The sequence below is a fragment of the Arachis ipaensis genome, chromosome B2 (assembly GCF_059453495.1).
Source record: "Arachis ipaensis isolate K30076 ecotype BB chromosome B2, ASM5945349v1, whole genome shotgun sequence".
NCBI lineage: Eukaryota > Viridiplantae > Streptophyta > Magnoliopsida > Fabales > Fabaceae > Arachis > Arachis ipaensis.
In genome coordinates this window covers 124,500,347-124,516,768 of record NC_142437.1, presented here as the reverse complement: position 1 = coordinate 124,516,768, position 16,422 = coordinate 124,500,347, and the positions used below count along the sequence as shown (strand labels likewise).

Sequence of the window (16,422 nt, the reverse complement as noted above, 5' to 3'; positions counted from 1 at the left end):
ATATATATATATATATATATATATATATATATATATATATATATATGGCTCTTCTACACCTGATGAATTGTCATTGAACTTTTTTTAAAGAGATAAAAGTGGTTTGCTTCTCTTTCTTCTTTCGTTTATTGGTACACTTTATTGGATAATTAAAGTGTAGCAATTAGAATCTTTTTGTTTTTTTCTGTATTTTAGAATTAAAAATATTATTCAAATATATTTTTTGTGGTCATCTTTAAATGTTTATATATTGTACCTATTAAAATACTTGACATTTTTTGTCAAACAGTTCTTATAGTAATAAATGAGCAAAATATATAAACACCTAATTAAAGGTGTCCCCCCAAAAAATATTTAAATAACACTGTTGTTTTAAATTCTCTTTACAACCCTTAAAAAACAGTAGCTGATTTTATCATCTACCTGACAATATTACTATATTACCAGCAATATTTTGCTGAAAAACTAGTCCGTATATAAATTAGGAAGAGTTTCAAGTGTACCAAGAATATCGGTATTTCAGTTGTTTTACCCGTTGATCTGAATTATAAAAAATTATATATAATATATATTAATTAAAATTAACAGTTAAAATAATTGAAATACCGGTATTTCCGGTACACTTGAAATTTTTTCTAATAACGGAATTAATTAATTATGAGTATGTAACTTTTATTTTGTTGACAAAATGGGAGATCTAACTAAGAAAGCGGCAGATAGAGACATGTGAAGGGATTGTTAGTTGTTAATATATCACTCATCTGAACCTTGCTGTTCAACAATAGTAGTATGCCAAAAAGTTTAATTAAGATGTGGATATATTATTTCTTGCTAGCTAGTTACATTATTATTACTACTATATGATACAATACATACTCAGTGTAAACTGAAAAAAAAAATGAAGAATTAAAAAAAAAGTATTATTTGTCTATAAATCAATTCTTTCCAATTTAGTTATTACATTCACTTTAATGATCTCTTAATTTGTAATGATTATATCACACACAATTTACTAAAAGATGCTTTTTCTGTCAAAACAATAATATAATTATTTTATGAAATTATGTAATGTTTACAATATTCTAATACACATATATTAAAACCTTAAAAAAGATAGTATAGAATTTTCAGAAATTATTTTTAACATAGAAATTAATATGGTATTTTGGTTGAATATTGATATTTGAAATGTATTACAGTATTTTGGATATATAAAAAAGGTATCCAACATGCATCCTACGTGTTGACCAGAATGTTGACCCGTATACAACACATACTCTGTTTGTTGTCAGAATGATGACACGTGTCCAACATACACCTTACGTGTTGACTTTCCACCTGCAAAATCTACACACCTATAATTACGTCAAATAATATCATTTTCAACAAAAACACAAATATTTTTTTCATATAAAAAAAAATTAGCCTAGAATTTGTGGATGGGAAAAATTTGCATATCTAAGTTAGAGATAGCTACTAGCATGTGTTTTGGATTTGAATAGAGTAGTACCAAGTCCATGTGAGATCTTCATATAGTGCCTAGACCAAGGTGGAGAACAAGAAAAGAGTTATAGCTATCCAAAAAAGTTGTCACTAGTCTATGTTGCACATGTTAATTTGCTATTTGCATGTTAAGACCTTTAGGTACACCTTTGGAAAGTGATAATCTTCCTTAGCCCCTAGTTCCAAAGATAAGTGTATTTTTTAATAGAATTTCCATGAATTGGTCCAAGACTAGGACCTTAATTTAATACTTAGGAAAAACACCAACATGACCAAACAAAAATTAGGACAAGAAAAGGAAAACACACATTGTTGCAAGTGCTTGTGTTACCCTTATACCATTGTGTTTTTTCTTACATATTCCTTATTATTTTTCAAACTAGTTTTTCATATTATAGTTTATGAACATGGAAAAAAAAAAGGTTAATGGTTACCGACTAAAGAATTTCTCATATGATAATGAAGTGTCATAGATACAATTACGTATTTGTTAATGCTACTCACACACTTTCTGGTACATATCTAATCTAAAATTGGAGATGGTTAAATAAAACCTTCACATGGTAATTGGTCCTCAATGTCTATGTTATTATATAGCTAAGAGCCAAGTGAGCTACCATTATTTATTGGGCTTTATTAAGCTCCTTCTAGTTTCATCACATTTGATATATAAGAACATATATTCTTGTACATCATTTTCTATTTTAAACATCTATTTATACACAAACTTTATTTATTAATTTTAAACGTTTACATCATCAACTCCACATTTCAATAATTGAGGATCACTTTCATTCTCAATTTAGGCAATGCTATTTACACTTTTTTCGTAAAGATGGAGGGATAATCCTTCAGAACTCTTTGGTTTTAATTATTTGGCTACTCATAAAAAATGCTATAAATTGAGGGATAAGTACTAACTTAGTTTAGGCTGCGTTTGTTTCTAAGAACAGGACAGGACAAGACATTGAAAACAGGATAGGACAAGACACTGATGGACAGAGACACAAAATTTTATGTTCTTGTATTCTATTTGGTGATAAACTAGAACAAATTATGAAAATTCAATTTATTCTCTTTTTTTTTTTCATTCAAAAAAATTGAGATGAAAAATATAACAATAAAAAATATAATTATGAAAAATTAATAAGAATAATGAAAAAAAAAATAAAAAATAAGTTGTGTCCCTTGTTAGTGTCTCCGTGTCCTTCCTATTAGGATGGACACAAAATACACTAATTCAGTGTCTCCGGACACATTGTCTCTGTCCATGTCTCCCCGCTAAACACGATTTTGTGTCTCAGTGTCCCTGTCTCAGTGTTCTGTCTCTGTAAACAAATGCAACCTTAACAAGAGCAAGAATTTAACATATTACAGTAAAAAAAAAATCTTTTATGCAATAATTAATAAGATGTTTAAAAGAATTCGTTAAAAAGATAAGTTATCTCTATAAATACAAATAAAGTTAAAAGTTTAGCTAATATGTGTACTTATGACACCTTAAAATTGTAAATTAAAAAATTTATAAAAAATATAAAGTTTAAGTTTCCAATATATTTATTAAAATAAAAAACTTTAAAACTTCTACTAAATAATAACCTTAACATAGAACCAATTTTAGTTAAACTCTAAAGTTTACCTATGTATACTTCTAACTAATTTTGGACCATTGCCCCAAACTATCCAGTATGGACAATGACTATTAATCTCTAATCTAAAGACATTACTCTCCATACACATAGTTAAGGAGTCAAATTTTTAACTAGATGCTTAAAGATAATTGTTATGGTTTGGTATTGTTGGCCTTAAAGACTGTTTTTTTAAGAGGAAACTAAAACTGAAAGATAGAAATTAGAATATTAAAATTAAATTAATTTTATTATATTTGATGTAAAATATATAAAATTAAATTATGTTTTAGTATTTTATTTGATTTAAGATAAATATAAAAATAAAATAAAAATAAAATAAAAATATTTACTAAAATACTTTTAATTATTACAAAAAATGTTAAAATTTCAGTCTTTGTCCCCGTAATTTTCAGTCACTTGTATTCTCATTTTTGGAGATACTGAAAAGATCACAATTTAAATTTTAGTTTTTAACTACCAAACACAATACTAAACTTCAATCTCCCAATTTTAATTTCAGCTTTTGAAAACAAACACTACTTAAATGAATAGTCATATATGATATATGATGCAATATACAATTACAATGGCAAGAGGCCTCCAAAGTGATGAAAATAAATTTGGCGAATGATGATTCTTACTGAAACATGAGGTTGTGTTATATTGTCGGTCCCAATGCATTAACATTTAACATTAACATGTGAGGACACATGAGACACAGAGAAAAAGAAGCACACCAACTCTGAACTAACAACACTAATGGTACGTTTTCCTGGAATTGGTGCCATTTCCGTATACTTTTCCATTTCGTTTTGGGATAATCCTTGTGATTTAAACAGTACATTTAGGTTTATTGTGTACTAGTTTATGAAATAATAATAATAATAAATTGTCAGTTACTGTTTGAAACAATGGTATTGATTAGGTGCAAAACATAGATCACGTTTCCTCGGTCCCTATTAGTCGGCAGATACCTTTACAGCATTGATAATTTTTTATTATACAAGCATAGTTATCCTCTTCTAATATATATTCAAATTTATAGGATTTAATAAGATATTAATAATGCAAAAATTTTTCATGACTATCCAATTATATTAATCCTTATTAGTGGTTAAATTATAGTTTGGGTTCTTAAGGTTCATTTCAAAGTCAATAATTTAACCACTAATAAGTAATAACTAATAACTAACAAGGATTAATATAAGAATTACTCAAAAAAATAAAACTTGTGAAGTTATATGTTAAAGGGGAACTTACATCTTCAAATTGAATTGATGTGTTATTAGTTTAATAATTCAGCAAATTTCATGGTTAGTCCATGCTTCCCGAAAGGTAATTAGTTGTTGGCTCTTAGTTGATGGATACCTGAAAGTTTACACCTAGTAAACCAAAAACAAATTTGGATAATTCAAATTTCTTATAATAAAATTTGGATACTAGTAAAAACAGAAAAAATAAAGCAAAAAACAAAAAATAAACAAACAAAAAAGGGTCGAGTTAGGAAAGATAACAAAATGATCAGCAAAAGCACAGAGTTGTGCCACTCCAAAATCATTAATAAGAGGCAACTAAATGCACTGTTTGTTAATTATTAATCACAAATTATAGGAATCAATATAAAATATAAATAATGGAAACAGTAATGGCCTGGCAGCAGTGGGACAAAAAGGACTGCAGCAAACTACCATACCCAACCTATGTCAAAATAATAATATTATGGATTTTGCTTCAGTCGTTTTCCTTAGCACACACTGTGTCTTCAATTTCATATCATAAAATGAAATATTAAAAGCGTATAATATAAATACAAGTATATGGTATGATTCATATATGCATATCACAACAATTAAGTCTACATACTCGATAGTCTACACCCCCAAAATAAGAACCTCAACCTCTTCATTAAAAAAACAAGCATGGCTTGCATGTGGCTCAAGCAAGCTTGCAGTGGTGGCGGCTGTGGGAAGAAGCTTCCAGCCGATGTGCCACGAGGACACCTAGCCGTAACAGTTGGGGAAGCAAACCGGAGGTTCGTGATAAGGGCAGATTATTTGAACCATCCAGTACTACAACAATTGCTAGATCAATATGAAGGGCATGGATTCAACAAGAGTGGTCCTCTGTCTATACCTTGTGATGAGTTCCTCTTTGAGGACATAATTCAGTCCCTTAGAGGCGGTGGCACCGCAGCTGAATCACGTAGACCCTCTTGCCCCCATGTGCCAATGAAGGAGTCTACACCACTACTTCAAAGCTTTGATAGCAAAAGGAGAAGTAGGAGCTAAAAAGCACTAAGGAGAACCAAATCTCTATTTAACTTTTTTCTTGAATGAAGCCTCCATTGAGGACAGTCTACAAGAACAGTTTCTTAGTAACTATGCTAGATTTACAAATAAAATCTGCAACCTACCCCCTTTTATTCAGTAGTCGAATTATATCACAAAAAGTACCCTTAGTACATTATATTGCATATGTAATTATATAATCTCTTCTTCTTTTTTTCTCCCCCTTCACATTTATGATATGATCTGTGATGCATAAATACAGCTCATGATTATTAATATTATTACGACAGGGTAGAATATAGTCTTTAAGCTGGAAATAGAGGGAAAAGTGAAGTTTTTCAAATAGTGCACAATGGGCGGGCCAAAGATGTATCAGTGAATTAGGGACCAAAAATAATCACCAGTAAATTTTGGTAGTTGACAGCAGAGCTCAAGATACAGCACAAGCTGAAGAGTTACCCTATCTATCAAACCAAGTGTTTAATTTTTCTTCTCTTACAAACAAAACTAAGATTATAATGTGACAGATTGTGCTAGCAGCAAATTTTCTTGTTAGCTAAGTAAATTTCAGTGTTACCTGCCTACCTAGATAGTAGATACCTACCAGAGCAGGGTTCCATAATCCATAAGGGTTCAGAAAACCTTCATAGATTTGGATTTGATCAATGAGTAAATCTAATTCACCTTCAAAAATTAATTAAAGGAGTGAAAATTTGTCCATCACTTATAAAAAAGATTATGATCATATTTCCAAACAATGTGAAACTTCTAATAATTGCCCACCTTAAATTTGATTGTTATTCAGCCCATGAACTCAAAGGTTTTGAACTTTGAAGCATAAATTTAACAGTCAATATCAAATAAATTGTTTTATACATTGGTGACACTAAACTTAGAACCTCAAGTAAATCTCCCAAACCCCTAAACTTGTCCTTATTTACTTCATCAAGGTCTCTTTTTTAAGAAAAAATAAAAAATCATACCACCAATCTACAATGAAAGTGAAAGTTACATCCTACTTACGATCTTCAAGTTCTAAACAGCAATAAGCTTCTAATATAAACTAAATAAATTTGATGAAAACTACAAAGCTTTAAGAAGTGTGAAGCTAATATGAAAAACAGAGAATGATTAACTTTATCTTCTATAATTTATAGCAATTTCTATTGAGATAATAAAAACCAATCATTCTAGGGAATGGGTTGCAATTTTATTATTCCTCTGTAGCAGGGATTAAATGAATTTAGTAAATAGGTATTCCTCGTTTTTCATATAATTTTAGTTTCCTCTGCAGAAAATTTACTAAAGATCCGAGAATTTAGCAAATTCCATACGTTTGTGACAATGTCACTGGACAAACGAGAAAATGCTTCCTTTGCAGCTTTGCGATGTGCTTCCAATAGTGTTGCATTTGTGAAGAGCTGAATGAGAGTTTTTTCAAGCTCCATTTTTCCAGAGACCTACAAGTCCGCAATAATAGAGAACACTGTAAGAAAAATGCATACTGTGGTTATTTTTCAATGACATGCAAATAAGATGCCATTCCCACCTGAAGGACTGACAATGGATTCAATCGTTGCATTTCCAGCACCATGTGTGAGAAATGTCCAATGTGACAACCTGAATCAATACTTTGTTCAAGTCACTGAAATTAAAATAACATGTTTTGAATTACATAAAAGGTCATACAAAATCCACCTGTCAAAACAGCACATCCAGCCGAAGCAGCTTCCGAGATATTATGGCCAGTTGAACCAGGGAGGAATGAACCCCCAATCACAGCGATTGGTGTTAACATATACAAGTGTCTTAATTCGCCTGCCAGATAGGGTGGTCAAGAATATATGTGATGGATGACTATCCTAAATAAGCATAAAAATCCCATCAACTTCCACTCACTTAGGTACTCTTTACGCAAGTAATAGCCTTCAAATTGAAGTTCCATATTACATAAAGCCCAACTTTCAAATTTGAATTTGCATAAGTGTGTTTCCATATATCATAGCATTTTATGTCGTGAAGAAAAAAACATACCCAGAGTGTCCACCACATATATGTTTGTTTCTGGCTTAAGCTTCTTATGTTGGGACCTCAAAATTACATTTTGTCCTTCCTTCTCCAGTTTCTGCACTATATCAAGTAAAAGCGTAATGAATTTGGAGATGACAAAATTATAAAAAAGAATGGCAAAATGTCATTATAATTTTTGCATAAGCATCATTTCTGTTGTATGAGAATGACTATGCAAAAGATTTACAAGTTAATTTCCATTCACATGCACCATGATGACAAACATAATTGAGTTGAACTTTTATAATTTATGAAGAACATAGCTGAAACCGTATTTTGAGTTTGAACAAGTAATAACAAGGAGAAAGGGACAGTTGAAACATATTTTTAGTAACTTAGAATTTTACGCATCGATGATGGCATCAATATTGAATGAAGCCAAGGAGGGAATCAAGACATCCATAGCAAACATTTTTTAAGTCAACGGATGGGATCAAAAGCTTACTTTGGCAATCTCACGCCCATGCTGTGGATGACGCGGGACGATAATAATCAATATATTAGGTTGCAGTTGCATAAGGGTAGTGTGAACTCCTAATATTACTGCAATCAAATCTTAATACATTACAACAAAGAAAGAACAGTGAATAATCACCAAAATACAGAGGGCAATGAATGAGGTCCAGTCAACATATTAAGCTCATTCTGAATTAATCTAACAGGACAATCTATGAAAATATTTCAAATATTTCAATTGCAAAGAATTAAAAATTAAATAATAGTTAAATGAGGAAGAATATGAGAATATGTATAACATATATGTTTAGTACTAGCATATGAAAAAAATTGAATCAACATTTATGTTATAATGCCTCTCTCAGGTTTTTTATGCTACGAAAAATGTTTAAAGTGTTTCTTTGAACTCTGTTGGATAAACCAAAAAAAGTTATCGTGGAACAACGCCAAAGGTATAGAAAAAAAACTAACTTTCTTCTTCTCCCCTATGAATGGAAGAAGCCATCCAAACCTGTTTGTGAGCAAGCTGTAATCTCAGATCATCTATACTTTTCCCCCCTCTTCCATTGACTCCAAAATCTTCTATTACTGAACAGAATGATAAATAAGACAAGCTTAGTACAGACCGCTTCACCAATTCAATAAATCAACAATTGAAAGGGGGACAAAGAAGAAGAACCCTGCTTTAATGATAGTAACCACAATGGTGTAGCACACAACAAAAAACCGATATCAAATTTCAATTGAATAAGAAACTTAAGACTTACCGTACTTTAAATCACCAGAAAAGCTTATGATAGCAGGAGGAGCTTGCAGTAGCTGGAACCGGATGCCCTGCTCTGTACTCTATGACATTCAAAATCTTAACTGCCACCATCAAAGAAACAATAACATAAAAAATAGTGGTGTCAAAAGATCTAGGGCTACATACCAATGGAGCAATCAAGGAAAATTTGGATAACATCAATGAAATTAGGGGTAGAAGCACTGGTCTTGACCAAACTTCAAAGGACTTTTCAGACATCCGAGCATTTAACAATGCCAGTGTTATCTGATGAGAATAAAAGAATACGGAAAACATGTTATATGATGCACTTGCAACATGCATAAGTGAACCATGCATATGTGCAAAGAAATTAATTGCTATTTGACCTTTCTTTTTGTTTTAAAAAAAAGTAGGTCTCACATATTCGTTAACTACCATTTACGAAGTAGGTTATCTAGTTCTAATTCTAGCGGATAGAGAATGAATCTATTCTTTGTAAGTGGTTGACGAGGGTATATCATGAACCAAAGATAATAACTACTTACACCATTTTGGGAAGCATGCATGATAAGATTTGGCCAGAGTTCACTTTCCATCAGTATAATAGCTTTTGGTTTCCAGTAACGAAGGAATGAATCAATGGAACCAGGTGTATCAAGTGGAGAAAACTGTCAAATGTGAACGATTGAGAAAATCAAAACAATGTATTAATGATCTGAAAATTTGAAAGTAAGATATAGATCAATGATTTCTTTATAAGCAAATTTAGGAACTGCTTCTCAAAATTTCAACTGGAAATAAAATTAATTCAACAAAAAAGAAGAGATTACTGCACCCATGTTAACATTTCCAACATTTTACCTGAAAAATGATTTCACTTGGCAGCCAGTTCCTTAATACTTCACTGCATTACACCAAGAAACAAGTTCAGCCATGTTTCTTTCTCTACTAACAATGTCAAATTAACGGATATTCATTCATCTCCTTTAAGAAGCACCAACCCATCACCATAGCTAGCAGATGCCTATTTGATTAGAAAAATGATGCTCATGGAACATGGTTCACATTTCACTAGAATTTGGAAAAAGCATTATAAAGATAACCAGATAAATGCAAAACTTATGCTTATGTCACAACTCACAAGTCCATCTTTTCAATAAGATTCTTGAAAAAAAAAACAAAACCTGGAAAACATCTAAATCTGTCTTCATTATTTAGCTTAATCTTTCTCTAGAACTTACTCTATGTCTAACCATTGTGCTACTCTCCATATACTTTTCTCTGCTCACAGGAAATTCTACACATCTTCACTAATCACTACACATAATTTAAAATTCTACGATCTCTTGTCTCTTCCAGTTCCAAAATGATTTGGTATCCCAACTTCAATTCATTTGTCATCCTATCCTTCTAGCAAAATCAATCATACAAGAACCAATTTCCAACAATTCTTGAAAATCGCCATTTTTTGAGAAGTTCATCCAAACACAGAATAATCATAATCGTGAATCTGAAATTATGATACTTCCTAACATTTCAACATATTCAACTGCTAACTACACTTAGAAAGCAAAAGTAATTAATTCAAAATATGTCAATTTTTCTTCGAAGTTTTGCACGCAAAAACAACTAACAAAGCATGCAAATAACGCAATTCGAATTAGAGTTTATCTTACAACGCAGACATAGTAGTGATTGTCATCAACACGTTCACGTTCGGCATCTTCCGAACGCACTCTCTGATCACTGGAACCGCCGCCATTCCTTCTCCTAATGACACAGCGTGAAACCACACCAGAGGTCCCGGTCGCCGGGGTAGGGAGGGGCGACCGAGTCGCTCCGGCCACCGGCAACGGTGGTCGAGGCCTCGGGAAATGCGCCACCTCAAGTGGAGCCGAATCAGCGGCGAGAGAGCGTAGGTTAAGGTTCTATATACGTTGTACACTAGCAAACCCTTCTTCGTTGAATACGCCATTGCTTCTTCTTCAGCTTCAGCTACTACTACTACAGACCGGAGTGAAGTATTCGGTGGGCGAGGGTGTATGATAGAGGCCCAAGGAATAAGCACATTAATTGGGCCTATGCGCCCAATCAAGTGGAACATAACGGGCTTCAGACGTGTTTGGTTCGTAGACCCAAAAAAACTGTGTTTTCTTCACCAAAAATATGTTTTTTTTTATATTAATGATAAAAATATTTATTTTGCAAATAAATATTGATACTTTTAGGGATAAATGCAAATTTTAAAAATAATAATAAAAATTATAGATAATTGGACAAATAGACAATTGCAAGTTACAAGCTTTAATCATGAATTGGAAAAACAAAATTGATGCTTTGAGTTTATATGTTTATTTTGTTTTTTTCAAAATTAAGAGTAAGACTCAAATCTGAGATTTCTAAATGAGAATGAAAAAACTATACCATTTGAGTTTATATGTTTATTTTTTATTTTGATGATTTTGTAGAAAAAAATAATAAAAAAAAAATCTGTTTCTTTTTTAACAAAATTCTAATAACAAAAAACATTAAAAAAAAAAGAGAACACAAATCAAACACACTCTAAATAGTTCATAGTAATTTTCTCACCCTCTAATTATGCAGATGAGAAAGAATGAAAGATAAATTATATACTTTGAACATTAATCATCTGATATAAGTACATCAAAGCAAAATTGATTCATCTGAATGTAACATTTGCTAAGAATAAGCATCTTAATATTCAAATTTCAAAGTACTATTTGGAGGAAAAATAGAAAAAGAAACCTCCCATATGAAAAATGAGAGCTATACAAGAGAGTGATCTATTCATACAGTGCACAAAAGCATAGTCTATTAAATCTCATAGCAGAAATCATGATTTCTCAATTGAGCACGATTGAAAGACCTTGATCTAGAGAATTCCGGCTGCCGTGCCTCTCGGATTTGAGCTTCTCTGTTAATCCGGCAAACATAGCTTAGACCAACAAGGAGCTCAACAATTGCAGCTTCAGTTTTTGCTTGGTTTGCAAAGTAAAGTGTTTGAACAAGCAAAACACTTGCTTCTGAAGTAGTGTGTTCCTTCTCAAAGTTCCTCACTTCATGCCACCTTATCATGCTGTGAGCAAGCGGCGCCAACCATCCAAGAATCTGTGTCATCGCCACGCTCCATTCGGCTGCAATGCTCGGATCATGCTTGCGTTTTGCATACCATTTAAGCTTTTCCCTCAGATCAGTCCTTATTGTAGTTGGTAACTTGCTGTACAAGTCATCTCTAGTATGATCATCAATAAGATGCGGCGATGACACTATTTTCTCTATCAATTCAATCACATTTGCATAATGCAGGGCTAAAGCTGCATCACCTAGGGTCAATCGCGCCGGCTTTAAGAAACAACCCTTTTCAGGTAGTTTAGAATATATTCTAATTCTACAAGATTGAGAGTCAATATACCTCTTAGAAACACCATGGACAATAGGAGAGTCATGATGCCTCGACTGCTGCAGTTGTTTCTTTATGTTCTTGTTCTTGTTCTTATTCTTTTTCTTTTCAGATTCGGATTCAGAGCACACCGGCCTCTTAGTCTCAGAAGTATGAACATAAGAACTAGTATTAACCGGTAAGGAAGGGCTGCGCCGAAGAGCATGCTTAGATTCTATAATTATAGAATCGCCCTGTTGTTGCGAAATTGGGAGATGAATGTTTCCAAACACAAGTATGATTCTCTCCAAAATCGTAAACAATGATCTTGCCAACAATCTCACAATATAATCAAAACTTCTATTCCAAGGAGATATGTCTTTGAGATTCTTCACTTCCTGCTGATGCCAATTGAACTTCTTCTCGAACTCGGCCAATTTCCCTTTATGAGTCTTAGAATTCGCCTTCATTCGCTTCAGAGTTCGTTGGCGATCCTCCAGCACTTCAAGCTCTTGGAACAATTGTGACATAGCAGCAACAAACCTCTCCATTTTCTTTACCTTCCTATCCATCTTCTTCCATGCATACTCCCAACCACACCATTGAACATAGTTTTTAGCCGGATTGCGAACGAAGCTTTCGTACCGGTGATACACCGGATCCTTGCACCTTTTCCCCAATCTAGCCACATACCTTGCTAGACATTGAAAGCTACTGAGAATCTCATCCAATGCAAGTTCCATCAAGTAATAATAGTCATCCGAAACAAGCATTTTTACCCCGACCGAGTTTGTTATCCATTCTTTTAAACTCGCTACGCCTCGATCGCTTAAAGAATGCCACAAATTAACAATCTTAGACATCACTCCAACAATCTCAGATGCCAGAATTCCAATTGCTTCTTTTTCATCTGATACAATCTTTCTTGATAGTGGCCAAATAGCACTTAGCCATGCCCCATTGACAGTTTCACCCCCACCCATTGATGAACCCACTTCAATTAGGGTACCTTAACAATCTTATTAACAATCCTAATACAATTATTATAGTACCCTGTATATATAAAACAAAAGAAACACAAATTAGAGAGTCCAAAACCCTTTATTTAAAGCCAAATATGATGTAAACTATATCATCATCAAAATAAACCCTTTTTTTTCTTAAACATCATATTTTGATTTGCTTAAAATATTGGGGTTTACGGTGAAAACTCAGGTGAAGTCGACTTCACATGAAGTTGATATCTGAGAGCCGTTAAGATGAAAATTTAGTCAAATCAGTCAAATCATCTAACGGCTCTCAAGTATTAACTTCACGTGAAGTCGACTGCACCTGAGTTTCCACCAAAATATATATATCAAGAACTTCCTAAGTAAACTTTTGATTCTAATCTGATTAATTCAAGCATGCAATTATCAAGAAGAAAAAATCCTAAGTCATAACCCAAACTCCTTTCTCAACCAAAACCAAATCAAACATCATATCTAGCTTCACACACTTACACATGCACATTCATCACTTCACAAATCAAACACAAGCATCATATCACGTGAGTTCAGCATTCTTAGTATTCAAAAACATCATAATCATAATCATATACATAGAAAGATAGATAGATAAAGAGAGAGAAGAACATACCGTTCACAAAGTAGTGATATGAAGCAACATTGAAGTGAAGGAGAATGAGTATAGTATAGCAGAGGAAGCATGAGAGGGTGATATTGAAAAGAGGGTAAATGAAAGAGACAAAGTTTCAATTACCAAAGTGAGAGAAAAAAACAGAACAAAAATTCGGTCCAAACGAGGTAATAAGATATGCTTTTGGGAAACGTGGATATTACTATTGTGACAGTTCAGTGCTTCGTTGCGTTTGGTAAGTGCTAAGTTCAAACTTCAAACATAAACTCACAGACATGCAACTCTTCCAATGTGACCATTCACAATGCCTTAAAGATCTTTTGAATTTTCTTCTTCTCTCTAAATTATCAATTTTTTAATACACATTAATTTGTTCAAATTAGATTAACATATCAGAAGAATTAAGATTTGTTAATAATAGGATTAGATTTCAGTGTCTAACTCAATTCTAAAAATAACTTTTGGAGTTATAAATTTCGACTTTATTTATTGAATGATATTAATTAGTCACTAAAATTAGTTAATAATAAAAATTAGAATAATTATCCAAGTTAGTTTTTATGAGGTTTTTAAAATTAGATATTTTAATTTTTTTAAATTTTAAAATATACAATATTTTTTAATGGTTATTTCTATTAGATAATGTAGTTTTCTTTCGATTTAATTCGAAGAGTAAATTATAAAATAGTTTTCAAATTTTACAAACTCTTAAAATAGTTTTTGAAAGATTTTAAAAATTTTAAAATATTTATTTCGATTAAGCGGATCAAATTAAAGAAGAACTGTATAGTTTAACAAAAATAAACGTTTAAGACTGTTTGTATTTTGAGACTTCAAAAACTAAAATATCTTATATTAAAAATTCTAGAAATTAATTTGGATAATTACTCAAAAAATTAAGCAAGAGTTCGATTATATTAAAATTGGGATTGCACCAAATTATTTAATTAGGGAAAAATATATATCGGCATATAATATAATAGTTCAAATGTGTGAAAGATAGTGTTTTGACCCAGCCCATTAAGAGTTTTGGATCCGGTTCGAAGCCACCAACCTGTCCGGTCTACCAACCCAAACTACGAGGCGACCCATTCGGCACCTCACGGTTTCTAGAAGACCTGGACAGCTAGTAGAAACTTTCAGATAGGTGAGTCTGGTCATAGGGGTCCACTCCAGAGATACGTCACCTTTCTAATACTAATTTGCCGCCTATTCGTACGGACTCTAACTTTAGTATCGGAGTATCCTTGCAGGTGGCCCCACCCGCTGACGCATAGGCTAAACGCACCCCTCCAGCAACTCGCGCCCAGGTCCAGATCCTTTCATTCCCTTGCTCCGTTATTCACCTTACCGATCCACCAAACACTCGAGTACCCAGGACAAATAGTTTCCATAATTTTATTACTATATGCTATCTACTTATATTGTTATATTGGTAAAATTATTTTAACTCCAATATTCCTTATCTTACACATTTTATAAGAATTTAGATCTTTTAAAATGAAAAAATTGACAAAGTAATTAATAAAATGAGAAATTAATCACTATTAAATTTATAACTTTTATAAAATGTGTGTTTTATTATCTTAATTTAAAGTAATTAATTTTTTATTTGACTATTTTATTAACTTTCTTATTTTAAAAAATTTTGATTATTTTACAAATATAAATATCTAATAGGTAGATGATCATTTTAAACTCTTGCATTATGAATTAGGGACATAATAGGATAAATATGTGGTGCATTAGTTGTGGATTATAGTAGTAGTAGTAGTTGGTAGTGTGAATACGTTTTTTCTTGTCCAAATACATTAATTTTCATTGTGTCATTGTACCTGAAATTTTGAGGAGTATATACCTGAAATGCACAACAATAAATTAATTGCTAATAAAAGCTCTTGTTTGTACATCAGATTCATGAATCGGAATATATGCCATAACGTCTCATTTTGGAGGAAAAAAACATTGGATTTGATGACTTTTAGAAAATGGAAGCAATTTGTCATTAACTAACAAGAGGCAAATGGATGATGCATGCTTCCTTATTTATTTTTAATAGAATTTAATGTAATTTAATGTAATTTATCTCTTTTGTATTATGTCAATTATTCTTGTAAAATATCGCTTATCATCAATTATTACTATTTTTCAAAAACTCATTCTTAAATGCTTCTTGTTAAATAAAAAACGTTTTATTTTTATTAATTAAACAAATCTTAATTCTGTATTTGTTATATTTATTTATATAAACAATTCAAATTTAAAAATTACATGTTAATCACTTTTTTGTAAGATGATAATAAAATAAAATAAAAAACTAAAACCTCTTTTTAATTTATATTCATTACCTTTAATAGCAAATTATTTTCTAAAAAGCACTAAATTTTATTTTTTGAAACACATTAGCATTTGCCTATCTTCACAAAGGGAAAAAAAAATTGTTTTTAAAATTATTTCAATATCTTCTTCTTTAGTTTAAAAATATCAAACCTAGATATTAGATTACTCAAAAAAGGTTTTTTTTTTTTTTTTTTAAAAAGCTAGAATTGTTTTCATCAAAACATAATGATGTACGGTTTTTTTTAATGTGTGGTGTTTTAACATTGTAATATAGGTATCTAAGTAGGTCACCATCCAAGTAAAGTAATAGTAATTAGTTATTTACATGCA

General features: G+C 31.6%; 3 protein-coding genes and 1 long non-coding RNA gene across 10 annotated transcripts; 2 read left to right on the top strand and 2 right to left on the bottom strand.

Annotated features, from left to right (window-relative positions):
* Positions 1-1,174: 1,174 nt before the first annotated feature.
* KDTA (KDO transferase A) lies at positions 1,175-10,731 on the bottom strand. 7 transcript variants are annotated; one of them, XR_015905036.1, is made up of 13 exons: positions 10,391-10,731; positions 9,576-9,618; positions 9,260-9,382; positions 8,880-8,999; positions 8,716-8,794; positions 8,420-8,536; positions 7,938-8,035; positions 7,457-7,547; positions 7,121-7,240; positions 6,972-7,042; positions 6,757-6,882; positions 4,395-4,516; positions 1,175-1,355 (listed from the first exon to the last, which is right to left on the bottom strand). XR_015905036.1 is itself a non-coding variant. In XM_021116724.2 (12 exons), the coding sequence occupies exons 1-12, from the start codon at positions 10,687-10,689 to the stop codon at positions 4,511-4,513; spliced, it is 1,293 nt and encodes a 430-aa protein (XP_020972383.1). In that variant the 5' UTR covers positions 10,690-10,731; the 3' UTR covers positions 3,542-4,510. The 7 variants fall into 7 exon arrangements, 3 of the variants coding, with proteins under 3 accessions (XP_020972383.1, XP_088360467.1, XP_016184785.1); XR_015905035.1 differs by having other exon boundaries at positions 1,175-1,347; XR_015905034.1 differs by lacking the exon at positions 1,175-1,355 and adding an exon at positions 2,037-2,848.
* LOC148575503 (auxin-induced protein 15A-like) lies at positions 5,054-5,422 on the top strand. Its single transcript, XM_088504733.1, has one exon. It carries the CDS (start codon positions 5,054-5,056, stop codon positions 5,420-5,422), a length of 369 nt encoding a protein of 122 aa, XP_088360859.1.
* Positions 10,732-11,287: 556 nt separating the features above from the next.
* LOC107628060 (protein PSK SIMULATOR 1-like) lies at positions 11,288-14,108 on the bottom strand. Its single transcript, XM_088505139.1, has 2 exons — positions 13,753-14,108; positions 11,288-13,167 (listed from the first exon to the last, which is right to left on the bottom strand). Exon 2 carries the CDS (start codon positions 13,095-13,097, stop codon positions 11,550-11,552), a length of 1,548 nt encoding a protein of 515 aa, XP_088361265.1. The 5' UTR covers positions 13,098-13,167; positions 13,753-14,108; the 3' UTR covers positions 11,288-11,549.
* Positions 14,109-14,584: 476 nt separating this feature from the next.
* Positions 14,585-15,772, top strand: LOC148575502 (uncharacterized). Its single transcript, XR_015905037.1, has 3 exons — positions 14,585-14,899; positions 15,006-15,062; positions 15,666-15,772. It is a non-coding gene; the product is annotated as an uncharacterized LOC148575502 (long non-coding RNA).
* Positions 15,773-16,422: the final 650 nt, after the last annotated feature.

Excerpts from the sequence above, each read along its gene's own strand:
- LOC148575503 (XM_088504733.1), top strand. The coding sequence starts at position 5,054 with ATGGCTTGCATGTGGCTCAAGCAAGCTTGCAGTGGTGGCGGCTGTGGG.
- LOC107628060 (XM_088505139.1), bottom strand. The coding sequence starts at position 13,097 with ATGGGTGGGGGTGAAACTGTCAATGGGGCATGGCTAAGTGCTATTTGG.
- KDTA (XM_016329299.3), bottom strand. The coding sequence starts at position 10,689 with ATGGCGTATTCAACGAAGAAGGGTTTGCTAGTGTACAACGTATATAGA. Across the intron at positions 7,241-7,456 it reads ATATGTGGTGGACACTCTGG|GCGAATTAAGACACTTGTAT; the intron begins GTATGTTTTTTT and ends CCTATCTGGCAG. Across the intron at positions 7,043-7,120 it reads TGGATGTGCTGTTTTGACAG|GTTGTCACATTGGACATTTC; the intron begins GTGGATTTTGTA and ends GTATTGATTCAG.